This window comes from Montipora foliosa, chromosome 8 (genome assembly GCF_036669935.1).
Source record: "Montipora foliosa isolate CH-2021 chromosome 8, ASM3666993v2, whole genome shotgun sequence".
In the NCBI taxonomy this organism is placed as follows: Eukaryota; Metazoa; Cnidaria; class Anthozoa; order Scleractinia; family Acroporidae; genus Montipora; species Montipora foliosa.
Genome location: NC_090876.1, coordinates 7,535,654 through 7,552,406, shown reverse-complemented (window position 1 = coordinate 7,552,406; position 16,753 = coordinate 7,535,654). Strand labels below are relative to the sequence as shown.

At 37.6% G+C, this 16,753-nt stretch overlaps 2 protein-coding genes across 2 annotated transcripts in view; one reads left to right on the top strand and one right to left on the bottom strand.

The window, feature by feature from the left end:
• LOC137968216 (collagen alpha-2(I) chain-like) overlaps window positions 1-16,753 on the top strand; it is a 163,162-nt gene that overhangs the window by 89,110 nt on the left and 57,299 nt on the right. Inside the window, exons 25-27 of the mRNA XM_068814834.1 lie at window positions 13,365-13,418; window positions 14,223-14,276; window positions 15,505-15,558. Coding sequence (XP_068670935.1) covers window positions 13,365-13,418; window positions 14,223-14,276; window positions 15,505-15,558 — 162 coding nt within the window. The remainder of the gene's footprint in view (window positions 1-13,364; window positions 13,419-14,222; window positions 14,277-15,504; window positions 15,559-16,753) is intronic.
• LOC137967384 (uncharacterized) lies at window positions 951-2,501 on the bottom strand. The gene has a single exon (XM_068813924.1). The coding sequence runs from the start codon at window positions 2,499-2,501 to the stop codon at window positions 951-953; it is 1,551 nt and encodes a 516-aa protein (XP_068670025.1).

Genomic DNA, 16,753 nt, shown 5'->3' with positions numbered 1-16,753 from the left:
TAGTTTTTTAGCCCCCACTTAAAATGTTGAAAAAGCGGGAAAAGCCCATTTTCAAACGTAATTTTCTCACAAAAACACAGGGAACAAGAAGAAATAACTCCACAAACTTAACTTCAGTTATGTTAGGCTTTCTAAAAAAAATGTTGGAAAATTTGTCGATTTTGTCCTTCAGTTTTCCTTTAATGGTGGTCTGAGCTGGTATGTCATACGAGAAGCATGCCTGTCATTTATAGTTACTGAGAGTCCTGCTTGGGAATATCTGAGTAAGGTGAAAGGTAATAATGTGTAAACTTACCTACTTGTGGTGCAGGGCACAGGCATGGGGTGAGGCACCATATGGTGGTGCCTTGTAAAATGCTTGTCAGCGCGTGTCTGGAAAACCCGAATAGCGAATAGCGAACAGCGAATAGTCACGAATAGCGAATAGTACGAACAGTGCGAATAGTGGCGAATAGTGACGAATAGTCGCGAATAGTGACGAATAGTCTTCAATAGTCACCGCCTTATGCTGAACAATCTCGTAATCAAAGCAAATAATATGCTCACCTGTCGTCGAAAGAGAGTTTCGTGCATGCTTTTACAAACACTCTAAAGAACAAACGTCAAAATGCAAAAATATAAATCACTTTCATTAATACATCAAGCTCATGATCATCTCCTCGCACATTGGCGCCCGAACATAAATTTTAGATACTCACATTTCATCATCCTCATCTGTGCCGTCAGTGCATTTATTACCTTTTCTTCTCAGGGCTCATCATTTTCATTGTAAAAGTGGCGTGAAAGTTTCATAATATCATTTTGTTTATAGCTAGTGTATGGATATTTTAACAGCATCATGGTTCCTGCCAAGACACATTTGTGCATTTCTGAAAATTTATATTTACAGTTATTGCTATAAATAAATTATATGCTTTGCATGACAGTTTAAATAAATTAAATAGAAATGTTTAAATACCGGTATCTTGGTTATATTTTATGGATATTTTAACAGCATCATGGTCAGAGTAGTAGACACTAATTACAGTATTCTCTATGATGTCAAATTTTGTTGTTTTTAGGTAAATTTGATCAAGTATGTTTCCTGATGAGACAAAGGTTGCATTTTGTACAAACTGTGAATAACCTAGAGAGGTCATTAAAGATTTTAGCGGTCTAATGCTATCATCATTTAAGTAGTTGATGTTGAAATCACCAAGAATGATGTCAAATGCATAAGTGCCAAGGATATTTCGTAGATGACTTACATACTGTATTATATTTGAGTTGTTCTTTCGGTAAAGAAAAAGCACTGTAAAGTTGGGACACATAGTTGTTGATCTATTCATAATTATTACAAATTTCATTGCATTTGCTAGTGGAAAGTATTCATGTTCCTTAATTTCTATTGATCTGCTGGTACACAGTGCCAAACTCAAAAATCTATCAGTAGGATGATCTTGCCTGTAGAGAGTGAATGGTAGTAGATGAGATTTGATGTCAATATCATTGCTATGAGGTACAAGTTGTGTTTCTGTCAATGCAATTAGATCACTGTTCTTTATGTTTGCATCATACTTGATATCTACACTATGTTTTTTGAGTGATCGTATGTTTAACAGACATATAGTGAGCGTTGCATTGTCCTTATATTTTTCATTAGTTCCCCTGCTGTTTGAGATTTTTCGCAGTCTTTCATATTCTTCATGTACCCGAGGATCTGCTTTCACATGTTTGCTGTTAATTTTTCCTAGAATATGAATACCATTTAAAGTGGTAGCTCGGCTCAGTGCAACATATACCTGACCATAATTGAATGATCTCTGTTTGACCAACTCAAAACTAATGACAAGACTGTTAAGTGACAATCCTTGTACTTTGTGGATGCTGACAGCATAAGCCAATGTCAAAGGGAATTGCATTCTCTGTATTTCGGGAGAAGAAGGCTTATTTGGATGTATTTTAATTTTTGCCAGGACAGTTTCTATAGGTACAACTCTATTCTGTCGCACAAAACTGTTAGTACTCTTTTGAATTAAACTGTTGCCAGCTTTGGCATCATCAAATTTTATATAGATAATGGTGGGTTTTTTATTATTTTGATTTACTTCAATTCTAACAACAGTTCCTAGTTGACCATTTATAAGTCTATCTGAAATATCAATGTTGTTGGTTAACATAACTCTGGCAGTTTCCTTTATAGAGATATTAGCATCAAGTCCACCAGTTTCCGACCTGGGTCTAGCTAAAATTCTGTTAATATCTTGTTGTGATACATTAGGAGGGTACTGATCTGTGGCTTTAAGGTGGAACAACTGTGCAGGTATTTGGTGCAATTTCATTTCATTGTGTCGATTGACTGGATTATTTTCAGCCCAGATGTGAAGAGAATCTGAAGGGTAATTAACATCTGATGGATCTATAGATCTAGATTGAATGCACTTGATATCTTCTTCAGTTTGACTTGCTGTACGAAACCTATTCAAAAGTCCAGCAAATGGTTGGTCATCCTTTTGTCTCATTATATCAACAAGCTCTATCATTGTGAATAGGTGCCATGGGTGGTACAGGTTGAACACATCATTTTTGTAATTTGCAAAGACAGGTTTCCTGCGTATTGGTGGAAGTTGATACATGTCACCAATAGCAAGAATGCTAATGCCTGCAAACAGGTGTGCATTTGATGTGCCAAAAATTTCTGTTAGTCTTTGATGGATATGAAGCAAAGTAGTGTTAGCAACCATAGAGATTTCATCTATTATGATCAACTTGAGGTCAGCTAGTGACATTCTCATCTGTGTTTTCTTTTGGTCAGACATTGCAGGTAAATTATCACCTGTTTCTTTGGGAATTGCTAATGCAGTGTTTATTGTTGTCCCATCTATGTTAATAGCAGCAACCCCAGTAGGTGCCATTAAAAGAACTGTAGGTAATTCAGGATTCATAGGAGGATGTCTAAAGGTCTTTGTGACAGTGTGGTAGATTGTTTGGATCAAGTGACTTTTACCAGCACCTGCTCCACCAGTTATAAATAAATGTATTGGTTTTACTTCTTTAGGTTTAAGACTATTCATGTTTTTCATTTTACTTCTACACCAGGCAAGAATTATATTGTAAGCATAGCGCTGTCTTTTGTTCAATGATCTAACACACTCCCGTAGCTCATCATCACTTATTTCTGTTGGCTGGTTGTACGTTGTCCTTCCTAGGTTTGAATCACTCTCAGTTTCTGATGATGAAACAAGATGTGTAGGTAACTGTTCATTAAACGACTCGTTTGGTGCTGAATCATCTTGCTCTTCAGATTGTAAATCTGCATTTTCTTGGTCATTCATAGAATCATAGCTGTAGTGGATGGTTTTGCCCTGGTTATTTCTAACAAATTCAAGTGCTTCTGTAACAGCATCAGCATCAGGCTCAAAATTCTCTCTGTTTCGTTCCACTACAGCTTGTACCTTATGCTCATAGAATTTCGAAGCATATGTTTGATCACTTCCTAGAAGACTTCTTTCATCTCTCCATGGGAAGTACAGGATCAGGAGATGATGAAAATACAGTTCAGGTTCTTTTGTTTTGTTTGGCTTGTGATATCTTATAACAGCTTTGACTTTTCTACACTTCATAACTTCATTTGTGTTCATTAGTGTTATTTTGTTGGGAAGAAATGTATCAGGATCACAATTGTGGTGTAATTCAATGACATCGTCAGTCAAAACCTCAGGTTGAGCATCAGCTGTTTCTTGGCAGTCCTTTTTGTATTCTTTATAATAGTATGCAGCAAACTCTGCAAGACATAACTTATCTACAGAAGGAATACACTGTGGTCTTAAAGCATATCGCTCAATAATATTAGATTTAAAGATGTCAGTACTTTCATTATCCAGTTCATCAAGTTCTTCTGGTGATTTTGCAATGCGTACCCTTTTTTCTGGTAGGTCAGTACTAACAAAAACTGTTGCAGGAAATATTTTTCGTAACCATAGTTCAGGCATGCATCTGTAAACACATTCTTGTGAACTAACTTCTCTGGTAGAAAGGAAAGCAGCACCAATTCTCTTTAAGCTATCCCTGACACTCAAGTTTTCTTTCTTAGCTTCCTTTGCAGCATTCATAATTGCCTGTGAACATTCAGTCTCATCCTTGGTAAAATACGAGCACACATAAGTTATGCACTTGTAGTGGTTAAATACAGGCTGCAAGTCAACATTTGCTCTAAAACCCTTAATACCAGCAATAAAATAATTATTAATGAAACAGCTGTCTATTGGTCTTTGTAAGTGCAGCTCATAGTCGGAGTCAGGTGAAACGGATAAAGCCCAGTAATATTGCTCTTCAGTTATGTTTACAGCTTTGAAAATATCAGCTTCTGTTAAAGTAGAATCATAGTTTGCCTTACTGGGATTTAACACCTCATCTATTTTTTCTTTAACTAGTCTAAGGATTTCTTTTTGTTTGTCTATCGTACTTGTCTTTGCTTCTGGATCTAAATCATCAGAAAGAGGTTCAGCCACAATAGTTTTGTTAGTAAAGAAGTGCCCAAAATTAAATCTACATTTCATGTTTTTGTATTTTCTACAGGTCTTTGAATGACTATGCTTTTGATAGGTTTTTACAATCTCATGTAATTCAGGGTCTTGATTTTGATCAGGAAGGCATGCCTGCACGTGTTCATCTATGAAATGGATATATGCTTCCTTGGTATCATGTGTTAGTTTAGGGCAATCTGATGTCCATATTAACGCATGTAAATGAGGTGAGCCTCTCATCTGAAACTCAATGCGGAGTGCATAGTATACTATTTTACCAATTGGGTTTGTATTACTTAGCAGAATTTCAGTGAAGAATGTTTCAACTCTATATTGAAAGTGCTTAGCAACAACAACAGGATTTACATTGAGCATTGAACATCTTTCATTATAAGACAAAGCATCAACTTGTTCATTCGTGAGATTTTTGCCTTGTGTTCTTGCAATAATCTGAAAAAGTTCAGGCCACCTAAGGTCAGCACAGGATAATGTCATAAACCACGTTGGTATCCCAAGCTGTTTTACCATAGCTACTACTTCATACATAAATTTTTGCCAATAAGGTGGTGTTCCTGGAATTTGTCTCAAAAATAAATAAGCCTGATCTTGACAAATGAGATTTTGTAAATTTTGGGTATTATTTGATCTTACTTGAGAAGCAGTAATGGGCTGCCCATGCATTTTTTTCAAAGCAATATTGATGCTATCTGATACTTTCTTCTGTTCTATGATGAACTGAGCAAAGAAGAGATATTCAGGATTGGTAGCAAATCTACCACTATGATGTAAAAGTCTTGCATTGAAGTACTTAACTGGTGACAACGTTATTTCTCGGTTGACAGAGTACCCATACTTTCCTTTTGGAAACAAAACAGGAAATGCTAGTTCTTCACATTGTTTGTCTGCCATGAAGGAAACTGGATGTTTACTTTCTCCAGGTGCAATAGCATAGACTTCGTTTCCTTGAGATGATACATCATTTTCCTCAACACTTACAGGATAATCAGGTATTACAGACTGTAAGCAAGTCTCACTTGTTGGTGCTCGAAATTCATTTAAAGGATCATCATTTTCGTCATCTGCAAATGTGCTGTCTTGCTCACCATTTTTATTGTTTGATGAAGTGTCATCACTTATACCAGATGCAGTGGAGTGGTTGTCGTTATTCAAAGTTGAATCTTCTAAACTAAAATCATTTTGCTGTAATGTTTTAAGATGCCCATCTATTTTGTTCATGTCTATACATATATTATCATACAAGGGATTATTCATTTTGAGCCACATCAGAGCATTTAATATCAGTTGAGGTCGCACAGCTTGAAAATAAACATGGCCCCTAAACTCCATCTTTCTCTTCAGTTTTAACATGATTATACCTGATCTTTTAGGAGGACGTGGCAATGTTCTACATGTTTGATCACATTCAACTGGTACATTGCATATTGCTCCTTTAATCTTCCTCTGTTGGCCTTTGGGCATTACCACTATCTTTTCAAAAACTATCCTCTGTGCTATTAATATTTGTTCAAGTTTTTCTAGTACTGAGAGTTCTGGTGGTGTTCTATCAACTTCCAGTTTATTACATACAGCTTGACATGGTTTTTGTCCTTTTGAAACTTTTGCATGGCATGTTCTACAGATGTATTGTTTGTCATCAAATGACTTTATCTCAGTGAAAAGATGGTGTACACTATATTTATTCTCTTTAAGTAACATAACTGTTTTTCTATATAGTATTCTATGACAAACTGAACATATGTAATATGGCCCCTCTCTGATCTTATTCTGAAATATTGAAATGTAGTGATCCAAATTATGCTGAACATTTCTTTTTCTAGAATTTTTTGCTGCATCACTTATACGCTTAATTGCTCTTTGCTTTTTTATTGGATCCATTCTGCAATATTCCTGTTTTCTATTGTTCAAGTGTTGTGCCTTAACGAGTGGTTCCATTGCATTATACTTCCGCTTTTTATGTTTATTTATCAGATCTTTTTTTACAGGATCTAGTGATTTGTACCACTCTGCTCTGTCAAACAACAGTTTTTCCTTTACTGCAGGATCTAGTGATTTGTACCACTCTGCTCTATTAGACAAGACCTTCTCTTTTTCTGCGGGATCTAGTGATTTGTACCTCCGTACTCTCTCTGACAAAACGTTTTCTTTTTCTGCAGAATCTAGTGATTTGTACCTCTGCTCTCTCAGAGAAGAGCTTTTCTTTTTCTGCAGCATCTAGTGATTTGTACCACTCTGCTCTGTCAGACAGCAGCTTTTCTTTTTCTGCAGAATCTAATGATTTGTACCATTCTGCTTTGCTAATTAAGTATTTTCGTTTGGCACTAGGTTCCATTTTTGCATAACTTTCTCTTCGTTTCTCGGCAAGTGATCTTTTCTGCAGATTAGATTTATGCTTCCTTAATACCTTTTCTTTTAAAGTCCTTGGCAAATTACTGTAACAGTTTAGAAATCTGATAATGTATGCTATCTTTGAATCATTAGTTGTAATAATTTTTTCAACAGTATTAGCAAAAGCTTGAAGGAGGTGGTTGTTGTCATTAACAGTTTGAAATTTATCCAGTGTTCCATCACTATGGAATATTGCTAGGTAGTATTTGGTACTTTTAGCCTTAGAATTGTGCTGAAATATACAACTTGCACAGTAATTTGAGAACCATATCATAAATCCAGTATTGCCACTTGTGTTATCCAAAATAAAGTTTTGGAGGAGGAGTTTGCTACTGCTGGATGCACAACTAAATATGCTTTCTTTCTGTGCTGTAAAGACAATATTAACAGTCGCATCATATATTTGAAGTTTATTTGGAAATTTTCTTAAACAGCAACTTGCATCAGGACATGCAAATTGTTCCTGATAAAACTCATTTCCATGGTCAATAATTGCATCTAGAGTTTGTGAATTCCAGTAAGTGCATGCCTTAATCACTGAAAAACAAATGCAATAAAACGATAAAGCACAACATCGTCTTATGAAAGACTCATCGTCATTTCTTGCTAAAATATGCACCATTACTCCACCATCATCAGCAAGTTCTGATTGAGTGGTTTCACTGTACTCATTGACTGGGTGATTGTCCTCCTTTTCTAGTCTTGTTATGTCGACACCAATCAGCTCAAATAAAGTATTTGAATTTTCATATAGAGTTTGCAAATAACACATCACATCATGTATACTTTGTGCTTCTAATAGCACACACGTTCCTTGAGAATGGGGCATACCAAATGCATCTCTAGCATGTGAATCAAATATTTTAAATTTACCATCTGGATTACAGTACATAGAAACAGTACTACAGTCAATTGTTAAAAGAAATGATTGGTAGTTTTGTCTTACTAATGTCAGCAAAGCATCAACCAAAGGCATACAGAAACTCAAATCATGTATAATGGATCTACCGTTTACAGTACCACTATAACTTGAACTGTAATGAAGCTGATAATCTGTATTAAACACATTGAGCACTTCCGGCAACTCAGTCAATAACAGGAAAGTTTGTCTGGACAGTCTAGATAATCCAGAATACAATTCATTACCAATGTTCATAATGTTAACCAAATCCATTGATGAGCTAATACTTCTCCTGTAATTATAAATCAGTGAAGTAAGAGACATTGCTACACACTGAGTACCTGCACTTTCGCCAAACACTTCCACATTGCCTTGACTATAAGGCGCTTGAATAGTTCTGGTATGGTCAATGGGCCCAGGGTTTTTCTCTATATCATTAGACAGCTTGAACTCTGTATGATTCATTCTATGGTCAACGTCCTTATAAACAGATTTTACAGAAGTGTAGTTACACTTAACTTTCACTCTTCGGCCACTAGTTAGAGGTTTTTTCCTTTGATGTGCTGTACACCATTTCCTTTTCGTACACCTCTTCTTGGTAGCAGACCTTGGTCTTACAAACATATAGTCTAACTTACGATAAAGTACACTCAACTTGGTAAATAAATGCATGGCAGAAGATTTCGGTACGTTCTTTTTAATATATTTTCGAACAAATTTCCTGACATGTCTGCTCTTATGCAAGGCCCGTGATAGCTGCTTCAATGGAATTCTGCTTGGTTCTCGATCCCTTTGGTAACGCCTGCTTACAGATTTACAATAAACAAACTTAGCATAGCGAGATCGAAATTGCAAGTCATCTACTGATTCTTCATTATCAATATCCACAATAACACATGGCTGTGCCTCATTCTCAAATATGTTCTCCTGCAAGGCTCCTTTTAGCTGTTTCGCTGAAACACTGCTCAGTTCTCCATCCCTGAGAACAACATGGCGACACCCTTTTAAACAATTACAATAAACCAACTTAGCACAACAAGATCGAAGTTGCCAGTCATTTATTGATTCTTTATTCTCGACATTCACAACAACAGATACCGATGCCTCTTTCTCGAATTGGCTACAGTCATTGAAAGCATTCAGAATAGCTTCATTCAAGTACAAAACGCTACACCAAGTATGATAAAAAAGGCTAACAACAATACTAGAGAGGATCACTGCAAACGATAGAAATAATTGCACTTGAAATAGCGTTACAGCTCCAAATACAAAGGAATTCAGTAATAGCAGAAAACAAAAAGCCACGATAATACAAATAGACAGAAAATTCACCTTTTTGAGAAGTTTAACTAAAAGCATCCGGCAAGGTGTACATCTCTGCGACTCGATACCGCTAGCAATAACTTTGAGATCAGCAACTTTCTTCTCCAGGAAACTTTCACAGTTCTGTGCTTCTCTCGTTTGGCATTTGGTTTCAGTGCAGTTCATATCAGTGTAGTTCATATCATGATTTTCACATATTTGCTCATTTAGTACACATTTGTTCTCAATATAGCTTCCTTTCAGTTTGCGGACCAACCCGGGCCAAAACAATCGCTCAACGGCATCTTTTAGTGTGGGTCTACCGCAAACGGCGTGTGCATAAGTGGGTAGTTTGAGCGTTCCGAGGAAGAAGCTTAATACAACAAAAGGCAATATGCTCACAAACGACATACTGTCATGGGCTACACACTTTACCACAACTTGATCTAGCAAGAATGAAATTTGGTATGTTCACGCTCAATCGTGTGATTTTGCCTGTCAACAAGGCATTATTATAGTATACTCCGGGATCGAAATTCTCCAATCACAATTAACTATTTTAACAACTTGTTTCCTCAGAAGGACGACTGTGAAGCTACCCAATCAAAACATGACGACTTCGATCCTCTTAGTGGTATAAATTCGCACAAACATCTCAAAACCGTGTACTCTAGATTACCGCTAGAGGGGTTAGTTGATGTCGGGTAACAATTTAACTCACGTATGCAAATTAGTTAAGCTCGAATATTACACAGCACAATGAATCTCAACGGTTGAAACATCTCACAAAACCCTTTTCCAGCGTGAAATTTATTGAAACGAACAACATATTTGCTATTGGAGGCAAAAAAGACCCTTTCTATTCCAATTGCGTGCGTGCAAACAAGAAACAATCCCTCGCACAAACATACGATATGCAAATAAATAAATTTCTCAGCTCTTTTCTGAAGAACCTTTTCTAATGCACAAAATAGACAACAAGCTTTCTTTCCAATAATTCCTCACTGTCACATTTTCAATTATTTTTTTATCTGAAAACTGTACAGCTTGACTACAAAATAAATCAAATTGCTTCATCTCAGACAACTGAGATGTGACTTAGGTAAACACTGTGATACATTCAAGAAGTTCGATTCCTTTTTCACCCATACTGAATTTCCCACTTGCTGTCAGTGTTCTACATAACAGCACAGCTCATAAAATAAGATTAGAAACAACGCACACTTCTCATATCCGACCGCAATTGTTGTCGAAGACCATTCCTCGTCGCTTTTAAGATTCCATTCTTGATCTCCGTATTCCACTAAAACGCCCTTCGCGTTACAATTTCAACGCCATTGCAGGTTTAATAATGAATGTTTTTTTCAATGGGATGTCAAAAGGCCAAGTAGTTGTTATGCATAATCGGGCAAGTTCGGGCGATCAAGTTGAGCGCGTGGCCCGTTATAAATATTTTTTCACAAAATGTACCCGAATCGTCAAGTATCACCACAGAAGACAAGAACATCATTCTAAAAGCTTATTCTACGCAAAAAGTAGGTTCTGGAGGTAATTTTGAGAGTGGAAATCAAGTTTACGGCAGACAAGAGTAACATGGTTAATATTTACATTTAATTAAGTAACAGAAAGACGCTTACCGCATTTTGACACGAAAATGCTTTACTAATGCAATGAAAACTAACCAGTTAAGCTCGCATATTACACAACATGATGAATTCATAAAGGCCACCTTTTCCAGCGAAATATTTTTTGAAACAAACAACATATTTGCTATTAGAGGCAATTTCATTACGTGCGTAAGACAAGAAACTCAATCGTGTCAAATTACACTCCGTGTCAAAAACGCAATCAAGAAATTTCCCACCAGTGTTCAGCATCAAATCCTTTACTGAAAAACCCTTTACTTGAATTATCAAGCCAAAATGGGCAACAAGCTTTCCTTCAAATAATTTTTGACTAAAAGAATTTGTGAAATTTCCAATTGTTACCGGAAGACTGTGCAGATCCAAGTTGTTCAATTCCTTCTCTGTCTTTGTTAAACCCATAAGTTACCAGAGGATTTTCCATTTGGTTTCAGTGTTTTACATAACAGCACACTTGGTAAAATATATTAGAAATACAGCTCACTTTGATTTCGGCTCGACGGGCGATAGATTATTGTCGAAGTCCAATTGAAGTTCCATTCTTGCGCTCCGGAAGGGTATATTTTGTTCAAATGTGCACTGAAACGCCACGCGTGTTACAGTGACTTTCGACGCCATTGCAGGTTTAATAATTAAATGTTCTCCTGTGTGCACCAGGAAAATCGACGCATTACCCCAGCCCCCTCAAACCTAACAAAATACGCGCAGAAGACTCTATGCACAAAGACACCACTTACCAAGGGAGTGACAGGCAAGCCTTTTCCCGACACGGAAAAAAATAACAAAAAAACCCACGAAATGAAACCGAGATTCCGACTGGGTTTGGCAACCCAGTAATTAATACAATGTTGGTAAAGTTATTTATAGCAATTAAAGGGGGGGGGGGGACTTAACTCCCAAACCGTTGCTATGGACCCCTTCAAATAGTTTCCCGAGTCCCCCCTTTAGCTCTACATTTGTCTTTTTTGCCAAGTGTATTCTATTTAACATTTCTTTGTCTGGTTCGACTTGCAACCATATTTGGTAAATCACAAATTTTTAACGCAACAGTATGAGAACATTCTAACACAATCTGTAGCTCGGATTTCAAAGGAAAATTATTTATCCAAAAAAAAAATACGACGTCTTAAGGGCCAGGTCAGTTACATTTTTTGTCCAAATAGAAATTCCATGCTAAAATTTACGAAAAATGATGGGACGGTTCCTATCCCGTGAAAAAACCGCCTCTTCCTTTCGTTTCCTGAGAGTTTTTGAATGTTTTTCACTGAACGCACGGCAGAGGACTGGGACTAGTTGAGCATGCGCCTTCTGATTAAAGTGATGTCAGATTTCCTTTTCATTCAAGCTTTTTGTAGGGCTCTTGACTAAAAAGCTTCCTTAGCAACCATTGTGTTTCTGTAGTTAAGTGCCCCCCCCCCCCCCCTCTTAAAGTTTGAAACAAAAAGCAAAAAACGTCAGTGTTATTGTGACATGCCGACGCAATTTTTCCTTTCGTAAACAAGCGATGCCATTCGGACGAGGCTAAGTTTGTCGTTTGCAAATGAGTAAAAAAATACTTAATCTAGGACTAGATTAGCAGCGTATGTCACTTAGAATTTTAAAAAAACTGAGAAAAAAACCTCCGAAAAAAATTTGAAAAAAAATTACAAAAAAATGATCGATCGATCTCGGATTCGGTTCAATGGCTTAAAAACAAATGCACTTAATCTCTACACTACCGAAACAACGGCATCAAGTTTGAAATTTTAAAGTATTTAAATGAAGTTAATCCTAGCAATTTATTGAAAGCTAACCGAACAAAAAGGCTTGGTTAATAAGAATGGCATCGACCGTCAAAAATGGCATCGCTTGTTTACGAAACGGAAATTAGCTTCGGGTCGCCGAGACGTCATGTCCCTGCTGTTTAAAAATTTTTTTAAACTTTCTCGTCATCAAAAATTGCTTCAAATAGGGAAATTAGAACATCTCTGTGAACCAGAAGGCCATTAATCCAACGTTATTAGAACCCAAGACTTACTTGCGGGCATTTGGTGTGAAAACGTCATCATTACCCATTTATCCCGTGCGCGTCTAGTTCTAACAAATCGAGATTTTTTTGGCATACTATATATGTAATACGATATCACTGTAACTCCTATATACGCACAAGCTACAATGATGCCTACTCGGAATTTTGCCCTCCAGGCAAAATCCTTGCGGGGGCAATTAGAATTTTTTCCCGCCAAAGTACGGCCATTCATTTTGGACCTTATGACCACAACGCCTCTGATTGGTCTGCAACGAATTAGCTGCACGAGGTATTGTTCATGGATCGTGCAAGGAAAACATCACCGCCAGGTTTCTCCCGCAAAAATCTGGAAGGTATAGCCGTACGTTCTAAAAATAGGTCGCATATGGGCCGCATTCCATCGCAGATCGACGCTTCTGGGTTGAAGACTTCTTCTTTTTACTAGAGTTTTCTCCTCATTATGTAACAACCACAAAACGCGTTTTACTCAGATGTACACTGGCTGCTGGCCTTCCAGCCTCAACAAAATCAAATCAAATTATTCTTCTAAACAATACACTTTTTTAGTTAGACATTATTTTCTTATCTTTTTATTTCAGGGTAAGCAGGGAAAAGAAGGCGCTCGAGGAAAAGTCGGAGAACCCGGTCCACAGGTAATTAGATATGTCGATGACAAGTAGGGCTTGTCACACGAGCTCGCGTTGAACAGCCAAGGAAGCACATAACACCGAGATAGGCTAAGCTATAGCTAAACTCATATCTACCAAGCGCAAATAGAGTAATTGTTTATTAAATTTTGACAATTCGAAACGTTTCTTAACGTGGAAATTTTGCTTCCAGCAAGCAATTCTTCAGCTTGCCAACAACCGTGATCTTAGGGTATGACATGATAACAAAGATCTAGATTTAATGAACGCTTGAAACACAACATCTAGCTTTTTTAAAGCTCGGCCAATACCATGCTTCATTACACGGATCGTTTCATGTATTTACTTCCCTTTGATAACCAGACTTGATACATTGTAAATTTCGCATTCCGTGGAGTAAGCCCTCAGGCTATGCCATTACTATTATTACGTCATCTTTTTCACAAAACATTCCAAGATGGGTCACTCTTTGATCGAGGACAAGGTTAATTTTGGTTGGAATGGAAACATTCCAGAGGAAGGGGCTGTATCATACGGCTTTCTAACCAGATTTTTCGGTTTTCGTTGACGAAGGGCCAACGCTGAAGGGACAAGGAGATTGCTTTAATAACCAATCACGGAAGACCATCAAATGAATCAATAAAAATTCGCGTATCAAATATATGTGATCAGTGCCAACCGCCTGCTGGAAAAACTCTTCCTTCTGATTGGTACCTAGAGAAAATGGCACGAGATTTGCCGGCCAATCGCTGATCTCAGTGATTTTCAACCAATCAACTGCTGAATATGTCATATTTTTATTCATGAAAGGGCTCTCAAGGGGATAGGGGATTTCGCGGTGCTGGAGGAAGACCTGGTGAAGCGGTAGGTTGCCGGAATAAATTGAACATGTTAACTGATGTGTTAGAGCGAGTTTCAATCGAGTGTCCTAAAACCAAAACCAAAGTAATTGCTTTGGCCAATCAAAAAGGACCGAGACAATCCAGTAAACCAATCAAAACTCGAAGTATACGTAATTACACGTAACCGACACAAAGCGCGGGAAAATGTGCACGCGCGAGCCACGATTGGTTTTGGTTTCACGTCGCGAGAACTTTGAACCAATCACTGAGTGAAGTAAATGCAAAACGAAAGCAATTCGCTAATTACTTTCAACACTTAATTGAAAACCGCTCTAAATGAAACGTAATTGCGTTAAAATTTATCCCCTCTTCTTTTCGAAACTCTATTTGAGCAGCCTTCTCAGTTCAGTTCAGTCTTTATTTGCATTTTATAAAAAAAATTACACAAAACTAAGCACTGCACCAAAGTTAGCAAAAGCTAGTCGAGGCGAGTAGTGCTTACAAATGCATTTCAGATAAAAAGACATTTACAAGGGCAAGGATTTAAGTTCATATATAGAAGGTTACAGATATATAACTACAAATTCACATAAATAAGAAGTTGGTTTGAGAATACGATTAGTTGAATTTTTAAATTGATGGAAGTGCTATCTTTCATTTGATTATGCCAAGCTTTCCTTGATTTCCACACACGTTATGAGCGGCTGTAATTAACGAAAAAAACAGCATAATCTTTGCAGAAGAATAGTTCATTTCTCGGTGGGTTACTTTAGTGTTTCGTTGTCTGGAGATAGCAACATGCATATGGGTGCTCTAACATGACGTGAAAACCAAGAATATTGCGATTTCCGGAGGTTCCTTCCATTTTATAATTTACCTCTTTTCACATCATTTTCGCAACGTTGAAATGAATAGCCGATGAGAAAAAAAACTCCTCTTACCACAAACGTAACGGTTTGTTACCTTCTTAAAACTTAGCAACTAAAGAAATTTTGCAACACAAAGGTATTTCCGTGCAAGAATGATTATATCTACTTCAGAGAAGCGCAAGTTACTTTTAGGACAAAAGGCTGATATTTGAAAGAAGACGTCAGATTTTGAAACGTCAGTCAATGTCTGTCATCGTCAGTCATTGTCAATGTCAGTCAATGTCAATGTCCTTCTCAGTATCAGTCTCAGCCAGACGGTCGTACTTCAGCAGGATCAAGTGGTTTTAACAAATATGTTTATTCACATTGTGTGTACAACAGGGAGCCCAAGGTGCCCAGGGTGCTGACGGGATACCAGGTGTGAAAGGAGATCAGGTATGCGTGTAGTATACACTGTCCAAAATGTTTAAATTCCAATAGGAGCGTTATACCTACGAACTTAGATTTTCTGATTTTTGGTTTTCAGTAAGACGCTAGTACAAGCACAAACGAAATAAATACGCATTAGGGAGTTTTAGCACGTGACGTTTTTGAGCCACGGACTACAACCGGAAGCGAGCCGTTTTCCTTTTTGACTTGTCTTAACACTACCACATAAAAATGGCAAATTATCTTTTTGCTCTTAGAGACGATTAGTGCAAAAATCTGGCATAGACTTCCGTCCTCGCATGTGAAATGTTCACTTCCGCCCGTGAGTAAGAAAAGTCTGTCGCGTGTTAAGCTCCATAATATCAACTTGTCGTTGATTGGTGCTCACCATGCAGTAGGAAAGTACAATTGGTAACCGGAGACATTTGCGTTGATTCCCTGAGAGGCGCAACACTTGGCGGTAAAGCTGTTCTGAACTATTGTTTAAAACACAGAGGAGAGTTGCAAACTCTCCCGAGCCCCTTTTGTTAACACGACTTGTGCTTACATTACTACGAAAGACCAGTTCTTAGGAAACGAAAAATCAATGCGACTCCACGGCGTTTGAATGGGCTAATTACAATGAACGACAAGAACACAAACCTCTCTGTTAATGACATCACTTATACCCACAAATTGATGTAGTATCTGTGAAAGTTACAATCTCGACCCCAGAGCTCTTTTCTTGACTGGGGGAGAGAAGAGTTCTGGGGAACCCTGAGACAAAGGCTCTTCTCATTGGTTTTCGTGAAGAACACTCAAAAGCGTCTCTAATTGGTGCATTCATGTTATCACGAGGAGTGAGCAGGTGCCGTAAGGTTCAAATAGCCAATTTTTGGCCTACGGCGCATGTTCTCATCCTAGAATTCCCCAGAGCTTCTGGTCGATCCGAGGCTCTGGTGACAAGAATGTAAAATTTAGAAAAATATGCTTTGTGTTATGTTTATCTTCTGTATTTCTGGACACAAGTGATGCTGAAGTTGTTGAGGGGCTTAGGGGACAATTCGATACGTTTATTATACCAACTACTATGAATCTAGTTACGCGCATGCCTGGACAGTTCGGTTATCTGCATAACGGTCAATCTCGTTCCCAGAGCCCACGTATCTCTTTTAGTCAGCGCCAAAATACGGAGCTCAGTAATAATCAGTTTTCAGAACTG